Below are 21,005 nucleotides of genomic sequence, written 5' to 3'. Positions count from 1 at the left end.
TTTGTGACTGAAGGTAAGTTGGGCAGACATTTTGTGGCTGAACCCACAATGCTATATCAAAACTGCAAAGTGTCCACAGGCTCAAAACATTTGGAGGCTCCAGTCTATAATGATAATGTTAAGCTGCTGGCAATATTTTGGGATGACTTGCCTAAGAGATACAGATATTGTCTCCCAAAGGTCAGTGAAGGTTAGCATTTGGTGCTGTTGGGCTTGCCGTGATGACAGTCTGTCTTGGTTTCGCTTTTCACTGAATTCCATTGAGGACCTCCTCTTGGCTGTCTGAGCATGCTTAACAAATGGAAATACAGATCATGTGTCTTATATAGGTATGTTTATTTGTCCTAGGACCTTTGTATTTAGGATCAAACAAAATCCACCCAAAGGCTAGATTGTAAGTAGGAGAGTTTCTTTAAAGCATATAGTGAACAATAAAGAGAGCTGCTTTATTCAGAGCAAAGTATTTTGTAAATGTGCACGTTCCGATCTAATTGTTCTTATACCTTTTCCCAGGCCCATTCCGCACAAGGGCCAATGTTGCCAATTGGTTTCACAAAGCAATAATGCTATCTTAAATAGTGGAATCTCGGCATTCCACATACCTTCATTTGTAGTGGAATCCAGTAGCGTTTCATTCATTCCCCACACGTTTCCGGTCTCGCAGGAATCGCTAGAAAGGAAGCGATTTTTTCTGAGCTTGTTTCCGCTCCTGGCCGTCAATCAAACGAACAGCCAATGGGCGGTTGTTATCATGCTCCTGAAAAGCCCCTTTCCCTTTAAGCACAGTTTAAAAAAAACACACATGTTTCAACGAATATGCCTTGATTCTTCCTAACTAGCTGGCGTGTGAGCTGGCGAGTCATCATTACCACACTCCCCGAGTGGGGAAAAATCCCCCCCACACACAAACGGGTGCATTTTTGGCCGAAATTAAAGGGAACTGGCGAACAGGGGGCTGTGTTGTGCCTGGGGACTTAGGGGAGCTTTAAAGAACTTCTGTGGAGCAACTGTAGCCGGAGAAGCCTCCCTGGGAGAATGAAGCCTCGCTGGTTCATTGTTTTTCCCGCTCGCTCCGAGGGAAATAAAATGGCGATTGCTTTGCCAGAAGTTCGGAGGAGAGAGCCAAGGGGAGGGACTTTGTTGCAACCGCTACATTGAGAACGCACAGGTCTTTTTCGCAAGTGTTGCAGGTTGTTGGCAGGAATGTAGCGATTTTCTGAGAGTGAATCCACTTTTCTGGATTCCCCGGAAATCGCTACAACGAAGCGATTTTCGCGCTAGTGTTGCAGATTGCTCACGATGTCATACGGAATGTAGTTTTAGTGGCGAAAACAAAATGCAAGACGTGCTATATTAAAGTCGTGCGGAATGGACCTGAGCACAGCTTAAGTAGGGCTATGTCTCTAGTTTAATCTTGAGAACTTTAGGGAGAATTTATAACCTTACATGCAGTGCAGATGATGTGTACTGAATCTGTGTTGATCATCAAGCATGGTGTGGAAAGTATTCTTCTGTGCATTGTTTTCGCCTGATTTCTGTAAAGAATTTAACATTTTTATCCTGCCATTCTCACTGAGACTCAGGGCAGATGTCACAGTGTAAGTCAAAACACTCAGCAGAATGGAACATCAAATAAAATAGTAAGATTTGGATTGCAGAAAACAAATGACTGAAAACATGAGTATTACTATGATGCATTCTACATAGAATCATATCTGTAGCAACACCCAATACTTGCTATACACATTAGTAAAGTTTATGGTCCATTATCAAAGCATCTTTCTGAACCTTCCAGGAGGAGGACTTCCCGAACTCTCCAGGTAGGCCATTTCATAGGGTGGGATGCACAACAAAGAATGCATTTTGGGGGACAGTTGTTGATTTTGCCCATTTGCAGAGTGGCACTTGCAGAAGCCCCTGTACAGATGAGCAAAGCTGTCATGAAGCTTGTTGAAGAGTATATTCTTCAGATACGAGGGACTAAGGCTGTGAAAGGAGCACATGTCCATTAGTAGCTATTAGCCACAAGGCATAGGTGGAACACTCTCTCTTGGGCAGCGATTATCTGTATTGGTGCTTGGTAGAGCTTCTGGAGCTCTGACTCTAATGGTGGACCTCCTAATGGCCCATGGATTTTGACCACTGTGACCCAGAGTGTTGGGCTGGTTGACCATTGGCCTGATCCAATGTGATTTCTCGTAAGGGTTTTGTCTGTGATAGCTCCTTGAATTGTACCTAGTAACTGATGGGCTGCCAGAGGAGGAACTGCAGAATAAGAATAATACACATGCCCTGCCTAGCTCCTGATAATAACCAAGCTATAGCCTTCTGCACTAGCTGGAATCTCCAAGTTGACTTTGAGGGGAGTCCTATGCAGAGAGTATTACAGTAGTTTAGTCTTCTTGTTACTGTGGCATGGATCAAAGTGGCCAGATTGGCCGAGTCAGTATGGGGAGATGTCTTCTGGGCCAAAGTAGGAAGAAAGCTCCCCCCCCCTCCATAAAACATCTCCCAACTCTCTTTAAGTCACTCAGCTCCCTAGTAAACTAGGGGTTGGATTCCATTTGTGCTCCAATCTGTTCCCCAAAATACCTCATTTAGATTCATGTAACATCATCTGAAAAGTGCAGTGTTTTTTTAAACAAACATATGAGTGATACTATCTTTTGTTTAGATATGCAATTATAGGTATATTGCAAGAAATACAAATAAGGATAAATAATTCACTGTGGGAGTGATGAGGTACCAAAATGTATATTTTTATAGAAAGGAGAAGTTTAGGTTTCCAGTGAAGGGGAAAAAAACAGACTGTGTTTTAATTATTGTATAAATGCATCAGAATTATTTTTCCGTATATAGTCAGTTGTTTGAATTGTGTAAGATCGTTGATCATAGAATACGTGTATGAATATTATTGCTAAAATTTCTCCCTTGGCATCTACTTAATTAACGATTAAAAGATTGTTTGACCCTCCAGATTAAAGATGTGAAATATAAGTTGGTTAACATTTTGCTTTTTTTTTTTTTTGGTAAGGTCTCATAGCAGAGTAAAAGAAACAGGAAATATATGGGTTTTGCTACAGTTCTTATGAGTTCAGATCCAGAAAGCACACAGGCAGAGAGGCCTCAATGGCTTTTGACATTATCAATGAATGTTTAATAAAAGGAGTGAGCAGTCTACTAAGCCTTAATGTCCTGATTTAATAAATAATTTGCAAAACTCTCTATCGAGAGACAGGACTAGCAAGTTTGCACATCTCTGTCAACAGCTTGTGGCATCTTAGAGAGAGATCCGGTATACAACTCTACAGTATGTACGTCAGGCATGTAGCAACTCCTCTGGACCAGCTAAGGACTTGTCTGCCAGACAGCTGTTAAAACCCCAATTTTATTTTTTGTAGCCTGCCTCTCTCCATCAAGGACTCAGTGTTTGAAAGAATAAATTAAACCAGCTTTTCCTCCGTTAAGATCAGTTACTGTTTTTGATGTATTTGTCTTAGTGATGTCCTTTGTGGATGGATATTTGTTAATTAACACAATCACCAGGGGACCTCAGTTGCTTTGTACAGTTGTCTTCGGTTTCCTAGGGCAATGATCTAACCAAGTCAACTAGGTTTCTTCTTTGTCTTTGGTTGGAAAAAATGTAAATTGTAGCAAGATTATCATATATTTAACACTGATGATACATTAATTGTAGTTTTGCTTCCATGCTTCCATATTTATTTCCATTATCCCTTTTTCTATCAGTTATTTTATTTGTGGGACAGTAACCGTCTGCCACCTTACTTTCTGCCTTGCGAGATGAGTGAATTAAGGAAATAATAATTTTTAAAACCTGCATGATTGAACTTGTAGGTGAACATGATTTAGCTTGCTCTTAATTTTTATTTGGCATGGTGGTAAATATCGCTTTTTCATCATCTTCCAAGCTCAGGTTGGCATACGTGGGTTCTCCTATCCATTTTATCTTTCTAGCGATTTTGAGTAGAAATGGGCTCATCTAAGAGAGTGACTGGCACGAGTTGCCTAGTGGAGTTCTGGCAAGTCTGGGATTTGAACTAGCAACTCTCAGATCCTAGTCCATCGCTCTACACACTGCAGCACATTGTGTCTCTTCTAAATGAAGGTTCATCCCACTGTAAAACATTAACTGAGCACTGGGATCAATATTTTAAAGTATTTATAGAAACTACTATTATAATGGAGTTCGAACAGCAACAGTTTCAGAAGCCATCTTTCCAAATAGCTTTCTTCCTTCCAGATTCCACCAGGAAATAAGTGTCCTCTTTTAACTCCTCATTAATTGCATAATTATATAGCCCTGAGCCATCTGGGAAAGGTAGGCTATAAAAATCAAGATGATGATGATGATTTATTATAATCATGTGGGTTCTCCAAGGAAACTTGGGTTTCAGTGTTCTGGCTTACATCCTGGAATTAAGGCAAATCAGTTATTGCAAAATGTGGAAGGCAATCAAACTGGAATGTGCATTCACATGGGGGTATCTTTTTCTGATTAGGTGAAAACTCCCATAATGAACTCAGAAGCAAAAATGCTAATACCTGGAATTCCTGGACATAGCACAGCTAGCAAATCTTCATCTTCCAGAGAGAAAGTTGAAAATAAGAGGAAACCAGGTGACAAAGAGGTAAATCAGTATTTTGCTTTTGTGTAATTAAACAGCCCATTTTACATCCTTGACCACCTGTTACTGTGTTCACTGTGGAGTAGACAATCTTTTTTGGCTGAGTTGTCCTTCTCTATGTTGTTATGCTTATTGGTCAGAAATGAGGGAAATTCCTCCTCATCTGCAGTATGATGCAGTTCCATGAAACAGTGGGTATCTGTGACTCTTAAATGAGAAGGATTCTAGGGCCACAAGCAGATTGAAGCGATAAGTCTGTAGCAGAAACAAACCACTTTAGTTATCTACCTAGATATAGCTTAATGCTATAAAGAAGTGATTCTGTGTGTCAGCACATTGCTTCAAAAAGTACTTTAAAAATCTGATCATGTCAGGATACAACACTTTATGTTCAGTACCTCTTAAATAATGGTGATTTTTTATTCCCCCATACGTAGGAGAGCATTGAAGACCGCCTTGGTGCAATGGATATTGATGTGATGAAAATAAAATCGCCATCAGGAGGCCTTCCACAGACTGACAATTTTGCAGTGCTCTTAGTTCAGGGTTTGGAAAGCAGTGATCCTGAGATCTTAAATGTAAGAATATCTAATGGGCATGAACTAGTAATGAGGTCTAATACCATGAAGGCAGGCACATGGGTTTGTAACTTAGACCTCTTCAGTATGACTGATTAGGCTACAATCACCGTTTGTTTGTGCGTGGTTCTAAATCCAGCTTATGAATGGAATTGGGCACTGTCTGGGGCGGTCCTAGGTCTGGCCGAACTTACTCCCTCAGTTGGCCTGCAACAAGAGAAGTCCACGTTCCACTTTTTGCCGTGGGATGCAATGGTGTATGTGTTGGGCCATGTGCAAATGGGAAAATTTGGGGTGTCCCAAGTCGGGCATTGCTGCCCCCCCCCCAGGTGTCACTTCAATCATCTACCTTTGCAACCTTTTCTGGCCCTTTTTAAAAAATGTCTGATCATATTACAATACAATTCCAATGTAACGGAATAGGAACACCCACCACCATATTTGGTTGGCACCTTTCCTTTTTTTACTTTAGGATTCAGCTTGGTTTTAGTGAGATTGGGGACAGTCTGCATGTGTGTAGGAGAATGGCTCAATAAAACAGCCCAATTTTTTTATCCCCGAGTCAGTGTCATAATGGTAATTTAAAAAATATATATATTTTGGACAAAATGGAGCTGGAAGATGATCGGAGAGTTTTCATCACATGACAGTTATTGACGAGCAAAAAAAAAAAAAAAAACCTGCAGGAAATTTCAACTTCCTGTCCATTGGCTGACTTCATGCAGAAATCCAGGGCAGATGGAGGAAGCAGGCCAAAGGTTCCTCATGTGTTTGTAAGGAAAGATCAGGATAGCTATTCTGCAGCAAAAAAATGGGGTAGTGCAGCATAATGGCTGGGCAAGTCCTCCATGCAGAAGAGGTCTTGAATGTATTTGACACGTAACAAAGCCGCTTGCTGAGAATTGATCCATATGTATTACTTAAGGGACCAGCTGCTTCACTTCACTCTAGTGTTATTACTCTAATTGTTCCCTTATCGCTTTCTATCCTATTTATTTTAGTTTTTTTTAGATAATAGCTTTAATTAGTCTGGTGTCCTTGGGCAGGTCTGTTCTTTTTGCCTGTTTGTTTTGGCTCAGCTGTTGTTTTTGAAGTTTTCTTGGCTGGCTAAGAATCAGGGAGGGAATGTGAAGCGCTAATCCCTGTTAGTACTTCAAGTTTTATTATACTCTCACTTTTCTTTTTTGATTACTAGAGTTTATTTACAGTTAGTGTAACAGCTGGCCTTATTTTATAACTAGTATAGTAGTAGCTTATGTAGTTAAGTTTACATAGCTCATCCCATTTAATTTGTTATCTATTTTATTATGCTTGTTTTTTATTGTTGGGTTTCTTTTTGTTTAGGATTTGTTTTGGGTATATTTTTCTTCTTTGTCATGGAGTGTGTCATTGAAATATTTATGAAAAGTTTTTCAAGAGCCAGAATTGTCGCATTATCTGTGGGAGGGGGTATGAAGTTTCTATTGCTTCTATAAGCAAGAAAAGGTCTCATCCTTTCCCAGTTGATGAGGCCCCAAAATTAAGGCAAGCTAAGATGTATCATTTCATAAATCCTCTTGAGTCTCTTGAATCTTACTGACATCCAAAGAAGAACTACCAATGACTTCTACACAATATCTACAATCTCCTAAGATGGAGACAGAATATGAACTGATACCCAAGACTTTTTTGTGTTGGCAGGCTTAACTCCCCTTAAAGCTAACCCATTACAAAAGCTATATAGTAACATTGCATACCTCACTGATAAGGTGCCCGTCTCTTAAATCTTCACATACCCCTGCTAAGCAGAGTAGATATTTGCAGTTAATTCTCACCCAGGTGACCCTAGTGATCCACCCGGTTTCCCTTGTGGAATAACAAGCATCAAACAAAGACTCTGCAAATTTATACAGATTATAGCAGTATTGATCTAAGATGGATAATACTGCTTAAGGAGAACTTTTCATTTAAATTATTAACAGAAATTAGAAGCAACACCGGTCACAAGCAAATGTGAAGAATGGTGGTTAAATTTTGCTTGGGCCTCTTCACAGTAATTTAAGAAATCCCAGTTTTTCCTGGGTCCAATAGACTTGAGAAGAAAAATTGAGGTGGGAGGAGGGGGAGAAGCCAGCCTAATCTGGGAACTGGCTTGGTTTCTTATGCAGAGCAGTTTAAACTGCACTACAGGAGAATCTGGCACCATGATCTGCTGTTCCATGGCTAGCAAATAGCTCCCTGCAGCCCAGTAAGTTCTGGGGATGGCTTCTCCAGTTTAAACTTGGCTGCATGAGAAGCCAGCCCTTAAGCCCAAACCAGTAGGAACAGTATACTTCCCCTGGCACAGCTGATCCTCAGTCTGTCGTCTGCAGTCCCTTGAAACTTTTAAGGCTACAGTAGAAGCTCAACAGCTGAGAGATGGGAGCAATCTACTCCAGCTTCTCCACTGTTTTCGGATCTACAAGTAATTCTGGGATATATCTGGGATTTTCTCTGGATTTTTTCCTGTTTTTTTGGGAAGACCCAGATACTTCAAGGGCTTTTCCAGGTATTTTTTCAGCTTGGTTAAGATGCAAATGTGTATCTACAGAGTGAGAGACACATGTAGTAAGTTTCAAGATCTGGTAGGTAGCTGAAGGTCATCTCCATTTATAGAGCATATAGCTATTTTAAATATCTACTATATTTGTTCTGTTTTCCATCTATAATACTATACACTTTGGGGTCAACATTTAAGTTTTGTCACTGATTGAGCTTCTTTGCCGATTCCTTTTCTTCAATAGAAGGTGCTTCAAGTCAAGAAGGAAGCAGTCATAAAGAAAACTGTAGCCAGAATACCAGTACATTCTGTCATTCCACTGTTGCATGAGGTAAGTTCTCAGGTAGCTACTGTGATTCCAAAATTCAGATGCAAACTACAGTGTTATTGAGAACTGTGGCTTTCAGGTTGTTTAAATAAACTAGCTTTTCTGCTCTCTAAGCCTTTTCCATGTTAAGGTGAAGGCAGACTTCAAAAGAGATGGTTAATGAAACATGAGTAGTTTATGTACTACAAGGCAGCCATATCTTGCCATGAGAAAACTAATGTGACACCAAGATCAAGTTTGAATATCCTTGGGTATCCATATACCTGATTCTCAACATGACCCTATCTGTGGGTACTTAAATTTGCAGACTGGAGCCATACTTATATTTATGAAAATCTAAGAAACGCTCCCTGGTTTGCAAAAGAATCTAAAATGTTTTAAACATATTTTAGAGGATTAAAGCACCTCAGAATAGTATCAGCAGTGCCACTAGTTTTAAGAACTGAAATTCCTCAGGGGCTGTTTCTAGGCAACCACAATAGCATTGCCAGCATGCCAGCCTTGGTTTCTATCAAAATAAGGCTGTGGGGAGGGCCCTTTCCAGGAATGTTTTTACTTTTGAGGGAGGACTTATGGAGCCCAGGCCTGACAGAGCAACCACCTAAGTCAGGACTTGTACTATGCAACTTGTATGACTCAGCCAGACCTGGTTACTTGTTACTGTTCAGCAAGAGAGCCACCCCATGATAGTTTGGTAAAGTGGTCAGTTTCAGATTACTGTCTGGGAGACCCAGCTTTGAATCCCCACTCTGCTGTAGAAGCTCATTGAGTGACTTTGTGCCAGTCAAATCCTCTCAGCCTAACCTATCCATTGTGATGAAAGGTGGGATATAACTGAATTGAATAAAGCTGATGGGGAGGGCAGATAAAAGATAGGTTGATGAGTGGGTGAGAAGGAAGCAGGACACAGGGAAAGGTTATGTGGACTACAGATAGGAAAGTGGCAGAGGGATAGAGGGGGAAATGAGATGATTCCACAAGTTCTAGCAAAGTCCCTGCTTGCAGATTTCTATTAGACACTGGCTAAAGCTGAGTAACTAGCAGAAGCCCCAATTCATAAAAATTGGCTTGAAACAAATTTTTGAATATTTAACACTGTATGTATGTGAGTGTTGCCAGAAAATATGATTGTTTGAGCCTGATAACATCTCAATCCTCTTTCTCTCCCTCCCAGCTGACAAAAAGATTGCAAGGTCACCCATACAGGTAAGCAGAAATACCATGAACCTAAAATAGCTTGCATTTGATGAGTGGGTGAGAAGGAAGCAGGACACAGGGAAAGGTTATGTGGACTACAGATAGGAAAGTGGCAGAGGGCTTTTAAAAAGACTTATCATTCTTTTCCCGTCGTCAGTGTAGCTAACAAAATGGCTGATGGACAGGGTTGCCAATCTATCAGTTCACCTGGATAGATTCAGGTGGGTATGGGTGACCTGAGCCTTCGGGGAGGGCGGTATATAAATCTAAATAAATAAAATTTAAAAGGAAGACTTTTCTTCTATTGCTTGTACACTGTAATAAACAGTGCTGCTCTCATCCACCTTTAGACGCCCTTAGAAGTGTTGTTTATTTTAGGTATGACTAGTTTGCTTGACCATAAGGAAGGCCGAGCATCAAAGAATTGAGGCTTTTGAACTCTGGTGCTGGAGAAGACTCTTGCGAGTCCCTTGGACTGCAAGGAGAACAAACCAGTCAGTCCTAGAGGAGATCAGCGCTGACTGCTCCTTAGAAGGCCAGATCCTGAAGATGAAACTCAAATACTTTGGCCACCTCATGAGAAGGAAGGACTCCCTGGAGAAGAGCCTAATGCTGGGAGCGATTGAGGGCAAAAGAAGAAGGGGACGACAGAGAATGAGGTGGCTGGATGGAGTGGCTGAAGCAGTTGGCACAAACTTAAATGGACTCCGGGGAATGTTAGAGGACAGGAAGGCCAGGAGGATCTTTGTCCATGGGGTCGCGATGGGTCAGACACGATTTCGCACCTAACAACAACTAAGTTTGCTTTAGTTATGATGATGCTGATGTTTTGATTTATTCCCCGCCACTTCTGAAGCCAGCTCGTGGAGCGTTACAATTCTCATAAAATCCCATTAAAAACTCCTGTTAAAAACATGACGTTAAGAGCAATTTTTAAAAATTGTAAAATACAGAATTGGGTTAATAGCAATACATACAACTTTCCTAGTTTAGAGATTGGCTGGCACAAATTGGTTGCTTAGTTAAATCTCTAAGTCAGACCAGTACCTATCTCATTGTCCCATAACTTGTGCCATAACTTGGAGGTTTTTTGGCTGACCTCTGTTAAAAGATTTTGGAGAACCAAGGCCAGCCAGTGGAGACAGTACTGGGCTAGGTACACTGTGATCACCCCATATGAAGCAGATTTTGGAAGATGTAAGATGTGGGAGTGGTCCTTTTCCCGCCTTTGATTCATATACCACTGCTTTGCATATCACAAATGGTGTGTAGTGAATGCTCCATGCATGGGTGGCGATAGAGAGAGCAAGCTACTAGTCTCTTTTAATTATTTCTTTTTACAACTGGGAAAGTGTCTGCCATTAATTACTAACCTTGACAGTTTTATTTCTCCAATGTGTTTGTGAACTATAACTGGTCTTAAAGGTGTTATTGGACTGAAATTTTGATATGATGGCTATTTCATTTATATACCCTTATGCAGCTGGGTTTATCATCTTGAGGTACGGTTATCTTTTTATAATATTGTGTTTCCCTTTTTTGTCTTTTTCCAGTGCCTCACAAATGGTTCGATGGCTGAAGTCTGTTTTAACTACGCATGCATCCTACCTTTCCACAGTAAGTGCTGGTGACCAGATCTGTTAAATCATTTTACTTGATCCTAAAATTTTCAAACTAAATTCAAACTAAATCATCTTGGTGTGGTGTTTAAGAGCATCGATTTCTAATCTGGTGAGCTGTGTTTGAGCATCGATATCTAATCTGGTGAGCTGTGTTTGTGCTCCTCCTCCACATGCTGCCAGCTGAGTGACCTTGGGCTCACCACAGCACTAATAAAGCTGTTCTGACTGAGCAGTAATATCACCTGAGCCTCACCTACCTCACAGAGTGTCTGTTGTGGGGAGAGGAAAGGAGATTGTAAGCCACTTTGAGACTCCTTTGGGGAGAGAAAAAGTGGCATATAAGAACCATTTCTTCTTCTTTTCTTCATTATTTGTCAATCTGGTATCTTCTAAGATACTGTACCCATACTTGATGTGTAGTGGTTCTCACTCGGACTGTAGGCTGAATATTGTCCCTCAGGTGATGCTTTTATTTTTACTGGTTGAATATTTGATAAATTAGATTGTGCTTGTATTTTGGCTTCACGAAAAATGGACGATTCCAAATTAGTGACAAAAGAAAAACAGAATCTATCCAGTGGCTTAATAAAGCTTGAAAAGATAAAGAGTCTCTTATATTATTTATTCAGGCTTCGACTCTGCCAGAACGGTCTCTAGATTTGTTTTCCGTTTTCAATCTTTCGTCAGTGGCAGTGAGTCCGTCCTTGTTAATGTTTTTAGGCAAACGCTCCTGTATCATGGAGAGTCAAGGCTATGATAGCCTTGACTCTCCATGATACAGGAGCGTTTGCCTAAAAACATTAACAAGGACGGACTCACTGCCACTGACGAAAGATTGAAAACGGAAAACAAATCTAGAGACCGTTCTGGCAGAGTCGAAGCCTGAATAAATAATATAAGAGACTCTTTATCTTTTCAAGCTTTATTAAGCCACTGGATAGATTCTGTTTTTCTTTTGTCTGTATTTTGGCTTCAGCAATTCCTATTCAGTGGATCTAACTGTTTGCTAGAAGAGAAAATTGTATGCAGTAGTACTGTGGATTTGTGTATGTGAGCAAGTGTTTCAGAGTTTGGTTTGTCAAGGCCAACCGCATGCCATGCTCAGTCAGTAGTTACGTGCCACTGAAGGAGGAAGAGTAATGAGTATGGTATAGAACAGGGGTGACCATGCTGGCAGGGGCTCATACTAATTGCAATCCATGGACATCTGGATAGCCACAATTTGGCCACCCCGGGGGTAGAATGTAGCATACTTTGCTACCAAGTTGCCGTGAATGTTTGAATATCCTTGAGACACATTAAATTTAATTGGTTCTCATCAGCAAGCATGGAAGCTTTACTTCAACTTCTTATTTTCAGAGCCAAATAAGGAAAGTTGTAAGGTTAAAAGCAGTTTCATACATGCACTATCGATGTATTAAGTTTGGAAATTGTTTCCAGATTTATTTCTTGATGTCTCACTTTTTTCCCCACTGGGAAACCAAAGTGGCTTATAAAATTCTCTCTTCCTCTATTTTATCCTCATAGCAACGAATTTTTGATTTAAGTCTGCTTCCATGGCAGAGTGGGTCTTCAGACTGGAGTCTTCCAGATTCTGATCAGACACACTTCTAAATCACTCTGATTTTTGTTAAGAGACCAAGCAAATTATGTGACTGATGTGACCATTTTTTTCCTTTTCTAGTTGCCCAATCTGGTCCCCCAGCTGGGAATGCTATATCAGTTGATGGAGAGCAGAGTGAAAACTTTGCAGAAACTGTCTCGCTTACATGGGAAACTCTTTCTTCTCATCACCCAGGTTTGTTAATGCTGGTAGTGTGGTGGGGCACAAGAAGGATATAGTGATATGTGTTCCTAGTGGGGCATACGATCAAAGATGGGGACGTTTCAGTAGTTTGTGAGTTGTGCAAGAATTGCGTGTGATGTAATAAGGACAAAATAAAGCAAAGCCTTTATCAAATGGATTTTCCAGAACAGTCATCCTTAAGACAATTGCTATTTGAAATTATTATTCCTGAAGTTACAATTATTATGACTTTAGAACACTTCAAATATGCTTCTGTATCAGTTAAGATTGACTTTTAGTAAAGACTAGTTGGAATCCACTAGGAACAAAAACAGAGTTAAAGCATTTTCATTGACAATTTTTATTATAGAAAATGATGAGTTGCAGCAGTTGGTTTATTTTTGTTGATACTTTTGGTCATCCCAATATCTTTGGAAGACTTGCATTCTATTTGTGGTGCCTATAGTAGTGCAGCACTTGGAAGTGCAATGCAGTGGTTTTCATAGCCATCTTTAGTGCTGAAACCATTTTGGTTTTTTTATGGGGAGGGGACAGTAGGATGCTCCTATTAAAGCAGCAGCGTAGCAGTTTATGAGATAAGCAAGCACTTTTGTTCATGAGTGAGCTTGTGCAAGTTTGAGAATCAAGGAATTTTGTTTCCTTCTATGTTCCTTTTTTTCTTTGAGTATAGATATTATGTCCTTTCTAGGGAATAATATTATAGTTTTAATAACATGATGCCACTGAACACTAATTCTGAAATAGCTCTGTGGCACATTAAAAGATGAGCAGTTACTAGTTTTAGTAGTAGTGAAGTACGGCCCTGCTGGACCAGTAACTGATAATGGTTATTAAAAGTGAAATGTTGTATATGATTTTAGTTGCTCCTGTATGTGATGCTCCATGAGAGGAGTACTGTTGTTGTTCACGGTCCCTTGTCCTTCATAAACAACATTTCAGCTGATGGAAAATGTAGTCTGGCTCACACAGAGGTGGTTTTGTAGACCAGACCCTGTTTCACCAAAGGCACAAAGTGGTCTAAACTTTTAAACAGTAGGGATTTTTGTGTCAAATGACAGTTAGGCTCGCTGAATTTAACAACTCTTCTCTGTACTTGAAGGGCTTCCATTATGGTGGGATGGTGCTTATATTATATTGTCTGATGCCTAAATATTAATGCAAAGAAAAGCTTCTCATCTGGATAAAACTTCATGACGAAGTGGGCTCTGGTACACAGAAGCTGGTGCCATGCTACATTGCTTAATCTCTAAGATGCCTCAGAGCTTCTCATTTTTTGCAGTCACCTACTAATATTACTGCCCAGCTGTAATTTGCTTCTGAGGTATACCTTTGATATATGTGTGTGTGGTACTTCTTGACTGCATAATATACTCTTAACATAGTGAAAACCTCATACTTTGATTTGTACTTTCTATTTTTAAAAAGCCTTTCCTTCTAAAAAGGGCAGATTTAGTATAATACTGTGAAAGCTTAACTATTGCAAGATCTTTATCCTGCTGTTTTCTGTACTGCTCCATTCTAGGCTGAAAAATGAGGTAAGGGGATTTGAATAATGTTAGGGCGATTCATATGTAGCTTTAAAATGAAGTGATGATTAAAATATGAAAAGTCACACAGTGAATTCCTTGTACTTGCTATGAAAAACTTGAGCATCCTGTGAGTAGCCTAGTTAGAAAACATTTATTTAGCTCATACTGATGACCACATATTCCTTTACAGGTTGCTGCATTAGAACAGACTCAGGACAGAACTGACGTTAACCAGACAGCAAAGCTGGTGTATGAAGAAGGTAAGAAAGTGAATACAGTGGAGTTGCTTTGGGAATATTGAGACTCCTGACCTGATTCAGATGGGGAATTGTACATGTGCTGCTGCAGTCATCATCAACTATGAAGATGAAGCCTTGTCTTCTTCTGCTTCTTCTGCTTCTGCTACTACTACTAATAAGGCAGAGTTATTTTTTTACCAAATCTCCCTTCCATTTGCAGACCCCCAACTCTTCTCTCATGCTGTCCAGTGGTTCCTGTTCTCAAATAGCAGCATTATGAGGAACATCTGGGGCCACAGCATAAAGAAGGAGGGGAAATTGCAGTCAGTGTAGAGGAAACTGTTCAATACATGGAAATTATTAGTGGCAACAAAACTTTGTCTAGTTTAGAAGGTTTTGATTAAGGGAGCTGGGAGCAGACAGCCTGTCAGAAAATAGCATGGAACTTTGTTTTTATGCTAATATTGAAATTAGCCATGGCAGTTATTTTAATAAAAGGTTTGGGCACTAGTGTTAGAATGTGTGCCTATGGTCATGTTCTACTGACTTAAGAACTTCAGATTTTACCTGAACATCTTCAGCTGTAGTTTAAATAGCACAACCCTTTAACACAAAACCATTGTGGCAGCTATTTGAAGAACTTTCTGAATTTTCTCAGGTGTGGTGGTTGATCAAGAGCCTCTAATCTGGCGAGCTGGGTTTGATTCCGTGCTCCACCACATGCAGCCGGCTGGATGACCTTGAGTTGGTCACAGTCCTGTGAGAGCAGTTATGTCAGAGCTGTCAGAGCTCTCTCAGCCTCACCTACCTCACAGGATGTCTGCTGTGGGAGAGGAAGGGAAGGGAAGGCAATTGTAAGCCACTTTGATACTCTTTCACGTAATGAAAAGTGGTGTACAAAACCCAACTGTTCTTCTGCTCACAGAATCATCAGAAGAAGGTTCAGATGATGAGATAGCTGCCGAAAAAGATTCAGATGTAAGTAAAAATCCATTTCTTTCCCCTTCCCATCTGTCACCTGCTCCCTTGGAATTAGATGCTTGGAAAGGTGTACTAATCACACATTCACTGCAGGAGAACTGGGATGAAGATGATGAGGGAGAGGAACAATCAGACAACGAGCAAGAAATGGCTGTAGAAAAAGAAATCAATGGAGAATCAGATTTGGACCCAGAAAATGAAAGTGAAGAAGAATAACATGTACTTTAAAAGGCAACCAAACCTGTTAGAAAGGGCTGGCCACCAAAACTTCAAATGCATTGCCATGCTGAAAACCGCTTGCATCACACAAGGACTCAGTACTTGGCTGATGGATGTGAGGGGGTAAATTGGGACGCTCTTCCTAGCCCAGAATGTGTGACCACACCAGCCTTCTTTGCTCTGCCCCAAACTTCGTGGAATCACAATGAAACACTTCTTCATATCCCTATTTACTTGGACATTTCATTTTGCATCTCGGATGGAACATCCTACCAAGGCCCACTGGATGGTAATCTTCCTGCAATCTCTTGCTCTGTCAGTTTCTAATCCTGAAGGATTGAAGACCACTCTTAAACGCCTTTAGTTAGTACTTGTCAGTTGGATTCTCACTACCTTTTTTGGGAAGAAAAATATTTTTGTAAACTATGCTGTTGAATTTATTGATAGTTTTCCACCCTGCCCCCTTCCATGCCCCTGTAACAAAATTGTTCATGCCTTGGCAGTGATGTGAAGCCTCCCAGTTGAAAATATTTACTTTTAAAACCAAACTGACTTTTTATATACGTACGTGTGTAAATTGGCCTTTCCCCCCTCTTTTACTTCTTTAAAAAAGAAACTGTTGGTGGTTCCTAACATGTTTTAACTGAGCTTGTATATAAGTTTAGTGCTGACCCAGAGAGCATTCATCTTTGTAAGGGTGAGGATTTAAAAACAAAATAATGAATGGGAGGGCAGATGCTTGTGAATATGTAACACAAAGCCAATACATTTATTATGTATTTTTAATCTTAGGGGCACAAATCAGGTTGCTCTTTGTTCAGTTAAGCTGAACGACTGTAAACAATTTTTAAGAACAAGGTTAGGTAACAGTTTTGAGCCATTCACCAATGTGTACAGTTATATTTGTCTATAATTGGAGCTGTTGCAACCAAATACCACTCTCTTTGTAAAGTCAATAAATATGCTTCTCCTTTATAAAGTGTCACTCCTGTCATGTATGGGCAAGTGTTTGCAGGTAGCATTTTGTACAGAAGATGGGTCAACCATTTGCATCCCCAGACAGCAAAACAAATTGCTGAACAGTTAACCAGCTTTACGGAAGATGCTGTTGCTTTTGAGTGTCCATTATTTCAGCAAATCTGAATTGGATAATTTTCATTTTTGCCCTCAGTATTTTCAAGCCAAAGCAATAAGAGAGATGAGGAATGCACTTGAGTTCTTAGGGCCTTGGCTGAAACTAGAAATGACACGACCTTCCATCATGGTGTAGCAGTTGGACTGTAATCTAGGAGTCCCAGGATCAAATTCTTACTCTATCATAGGAACTCACTGGGTGGCCTTGAGCCATTCACTCTCATCCAATATAACTTGTCTTATGAGGTGGTTGTGAAATTTTTGTTTCAACCCCCATATAATGGCTGTATGGCTTCTTCTAGTGCTGACATTTTTAACTGTATTTTAATGGTTTAAAACAGTGGTCCCCAACCTTTTTATCACCGGGGACCACTCAACGCCGGGGACCACTCACCAGGGACCACTCAACACCTTTTACTGAGGGCCGGTGGGGGGGGGGGGTAGTTTACTCCTCTATTCTCAACCACTGCCCTAGCTCTCTCTGATCGCTATGGTAATGTTTAAACATCCCTTCAAAATAAGATACAGACACGCCACAACAATGAAGTGTGTTGTAAAGGGCTGGGGGGATGAAGTAAAGGGCCGGGGGGGGGGAGAGAAAGTGTCCTTCGGAGCCCACCTCCAATTAGTCGAAGGACCGCATGTGGTCCGCAGCCCACAGGTTGGGAATCGCTAGTTTAAAAGATATAATTTTGTTGCATGCTCTCATCACCTTTTGGAAACTGATTGGGTAGAAAAGTGACATTAAAATATTTTAAATAAATAAATAACTAAATAATGGAAGCTGCCTTCCTGCCATGACATGATTTGTAGCCATTAAGCTGCTTAAGTAGAATCTTAGCATGTTACATAGATATGGAGACCATTAAATACGACTGGATGCAAATTGTTGAAAAGCAACTTGGGTAGCTTAGCAAATTAGCAAATTTTGCATATGTGTTTAATGCATGCAACATGCTGAATCTTCTAAAACGTGAAAATTATTTTTCTCTATTTCCCCATTTATAACAAAAGTTTTATCCTGCAATTCGTTCTGCTTGGTAGAATTTTTATTATTTTATTCTTGACTGAATGATACAAATGTTCAAAAAAATCAGGCTGCTGAGAATTGGTGTCTTCGCTATGATAGAAACGCTTTCAATCATAATTCCTTTGTAGGGAGGTTCCTTTCCATGATGGTTTATGGGTTTGGGTAGTCTTAGATTGTGTCGGGTAACCACATGCCTGTTACACAGGTGATTAATGCGGTTAGATTTCCAGAGTGCCAAATATTCTACAATCAAATGCTTTTATGCGTTCCTGTATTTGCACATTCAATTCATAATGGCTGAGTGAAAGTCAATTTGACTGCATTCATATGACCCAGTTCTGTTATTGATTGCGACTATCACATGTGAAAGAAGCCAATAACTTACATCTGACCTGGTATCACATGATTCACAAAGGCATAGTTACTCAGTTGACTGAGAAATTCTGTTGGTCTTCAAGATGTGGCTAGTGCATAATTGTATTGCCCTACTAGAGTGTCAAAAGACCAGTTCTTTTGTTTGATAATTTATGAGGACTCTCACTGTTTGAAAGTATGGCTTCCACATTTACCCACAACAGGTCTTGCATCACCAGAATTTAGTGGGCAAACTTACAGTATTTTTAGATATAAATACCGGACATGGCCATAAGATGTCAGAGTTATGCTAAAGAAATTCATGGTAGTTTCTGGTGTGTACCTGTGGTTCCAACGTTTTAATTTTTGAAAGAGCTCTGTAGAATATGTGGGTTAGTCAGAGTTAAGTCTGACATAATCATAAGCATCTAGGATCTAAGTTTTGTTCATTACAGCCTTGGGAAGGGAGTGACAGGTTTACCAGTAGATTTCAAAAAGTGTATAGATTTCAGTTTAGCCATATAGTCTCTGAAGGGGTCACAAATAAGTAATATTTATTTGTATACCACCCCATCTTATCTGCTCAGGGTAGTTAACTATTATAAGGGCAGCAGAGAGCTCCCGGAGGAGCCACAAGGGAGCTGGATCTTTAAAACTAGTGATTACATTTTTAAACTGTTTAATACAAAACACCCTTATCAAAGGAAAGGGAAAAAGCACACTATAGCTGCATTTCTTTCTTCTAGGACTGAAAAGCTTATCCCACCCCCATGACATACTCATGAGAAAACCTTCCTGGGATCTGGCTGCAAGACATTTTTCTTCCTGTTGCAGATCTGAAGCCCTCCCTATTCTCTTTGGCCATTCAATAGCAAAGTCTTCCCCTTAGCCCCCCCCCCCCCATCTCTTCTTTTTGCTCAGCCTCTCTAGCAAGCAGCTCAGCCTGCTTAACTCTTTCAGTGCTGCAGGCAAAAGAGAAAGACTGTTCCTCTCAATAAGACCCATGAGCAAGACTTCAGCAAGGCTGCCCTCAGTGGTGCTCTCCAATGCAATTCAACAGGGCTGCTCATGAGCAACTCTGCACAGATGATCCCAGGCTGCTCAGCCCTCTGACAAAATAGGGAGGGGGGGGAAGGAGATTAAGGCAAACTTCTGCAGGATCCCCTTCAGTTATCCATAGCAGGTCTTCCCAGCTCCCCCGCCAAAAAAACTAACCTTTAACATGATCTCTCTCATTCCACCAACATAAGCACTGTACTTACAAGTCGATTAAGTCAGGTATTGCACCAAAGCCTGGGTGCATGGGAAGAAGCTTGCAGAAGAACAAGGTAAACCAGCTTTGGAGCAATGAGACAAGTCTGCAATGAACTAAGGTAGCGATCCCCAACCTGTGGGCTGCGGACCACATGCGGTCCTTCGACTAATTGGAGGTGGGCCCCGAAGGACGCCTTCTCTCCCCCCCGGCCCTTTACTTCATTCCCCCCCAGCCCTTTACAACACACTTCATTGTTGTGGTATGTCTGTATCTTATTTTGAAGAGATGTTTAAACATTACCATAGTGATCAGAGAGCATTAGGGCAGTGGTTGAGAGTAGAGGAGTAAACTACCCCCCCCATCGGGCCTCAGTAAAAGGCGTTGAGTGGTCCCCGGTGATAAAAACGTTGGGGACCACTGCCTAAGATACACTGAATCCAGCCTTAAAGGTTAATACCAACACCTTAAGCTTGATCAGGAATTCGACCAGAAGCCAGTGCAACTGCAGAAGAACTGGCGTTATGTGGGTTGCCCACAGTGGACCCAGGCGATCAGTTGTGTTTTCCAGAACAAGGATAAGGGTAGGCTCTCATAGAGCACGTTACAGAATACTTCTGGTCACAATAGTGTTTCTTTATGCAGGCCACAGTTATCGTATTCTACCCAGCTGGTCTCTTCTATCCTATACACATCAAACAGTTTCTGACATTTGTATTTTAGCCAATCATTTGAGGGTTTAGTAGGTGAGAGAAAATCCTATCTAGGCTGGTTCTGAAGTTTTGTTCTGCTTTAGTTGTAATCGTTGGTGTTTGCTTGAATATAGGAATCTTGTGTGTGGCAGTGAAGGTACACAACTTCATAAGAGCAACAGTTGTAGTATAGAACTGGTGTTAGTGGGTCATATCCTGAGCTAGAAATCTTCAGTCCAAATTATGGCCTTAGACAGGTCACTATGTCTGACCCTGTATAAGGTAATAGTACTGGCCAACCTGGATTGGTGAGCTAGTGTAGATGGAGTCTGTAGGGATGCCAGCCTCCAAGTGGGATCTGGGGATTCCCAATAATTCCCAATAATTACCTGATGATAGGGATCAGTTCTACCAGAGAAAATGGCAGCTTCATCCCCAAATTTCCAGGGGTTTCCAAACCTGTATCTGGCAACCCTAACCCCCTCTTCCCTTGCCAGTGGCGAAGGGGGACCTGGCAACCTTAAGTCTCTGCCTGTAAAATCACTACAGACATGTTAACAAAATACAAAAATTATAGATTAGCAAGTCTCAATACTATGCCCATTACAAAAAAGTTGAGTGAGCACTGAAATCTATTCATAGAGGAGTTCCCCCTCCCTTTCTGATACAGCTCCTAAAGCCCCTGTTCTTGAGAGTTGGGGGACCTTTTGAAACCAGCATCTGCTACAGCATGGAAGGGGGTTCAGCAGACAGTCACACACTCCCCCAGTCACATGGACTGTTTTGTGACATGTGCTAATATCTTCCCTTTGGCCACCCAATGCCTAGAGGAGGAGAGCAGCATTCCTTCTGCTTATTTGCAGCATTCGTAGCTGGGTA

At 40.8% G+C, this 21,005-nt stretch overlaps 1 protein-coding gene and 1 non-coding gene across 2 annotated transcripts in view; both read left to right on the top strand.

The window, feature by feature from the left end:
* The window catches only part of WDR43 (WD repeat domain 43), a 37,115-nt gene extending 20,472 nt beyond the window's left edge, over positions 1-16,643 (top strand). Inside the window, exons 10-18 of the mRNA XM_077341402.1 lie at positions 4,521-4,649; positions 5,084-5,224; positions 7,987-8,073; positions 9,245-9,276; positions 10,821-10,884; positions 12,574-12,687; positions 14,416-14,485; positions 15,390-15,442; positions 15,539-16,643. Coding sequence (XP_077197517.1) covers positions 4,521-4,649; positions 5,084-5,224; positions 7,987-8,073; positions 9,245-9,276; positions 10,821-10,884; positions 12,574-12,687; positions 14,416-14,485; positions 15,390-15,442; positions 15,539-15,661 — 813 coding nt within the window. The 3' untranslated portion in view covers positions 15,662-16,643. The remainder of the gene's footprint in view (positions 1-4,520; positions 4,650-5,083; positions 5,225-7,986; positions 8,074-9,244; positions 9,277-10,820; positions 10,885-12,573; positions 12,688-14,415; positions 14,486-15,389; positions 15,443-15,538) is intronic.
* LOC143828175 (small nucleolar RNA SNORD53/SNORD92) lies at positions 214-290 on the top strand. The gene has a single exon (XR_013227546.1). It is a non-coding gene; the product is annotated as a small nucleolar RNA SNORD53/SNORD92 (small nucleolar RNA).
* Positions 16,644-21,005: the final 4,362 nt, after the last annotated feature.

The sequence above is a fragment of the Paroedura picta genome, chromosome 1 (genome assembly GCF_049243985.1).
Source record: "Paroedura picta isolate Pp20150507F chromosome 1, Ppicta_v3.0, whole genome shotgun sequence".
Classification (NCBI taxonomy): Eukaryota; Metazoa; Chordata; class Lepidosauria; order Squamata; family Gekkonidae; genus Paroedura; species Paroedura picta.
This window is presented reverse-complemented; position numbering and strand designations above follow the sequence as displayed.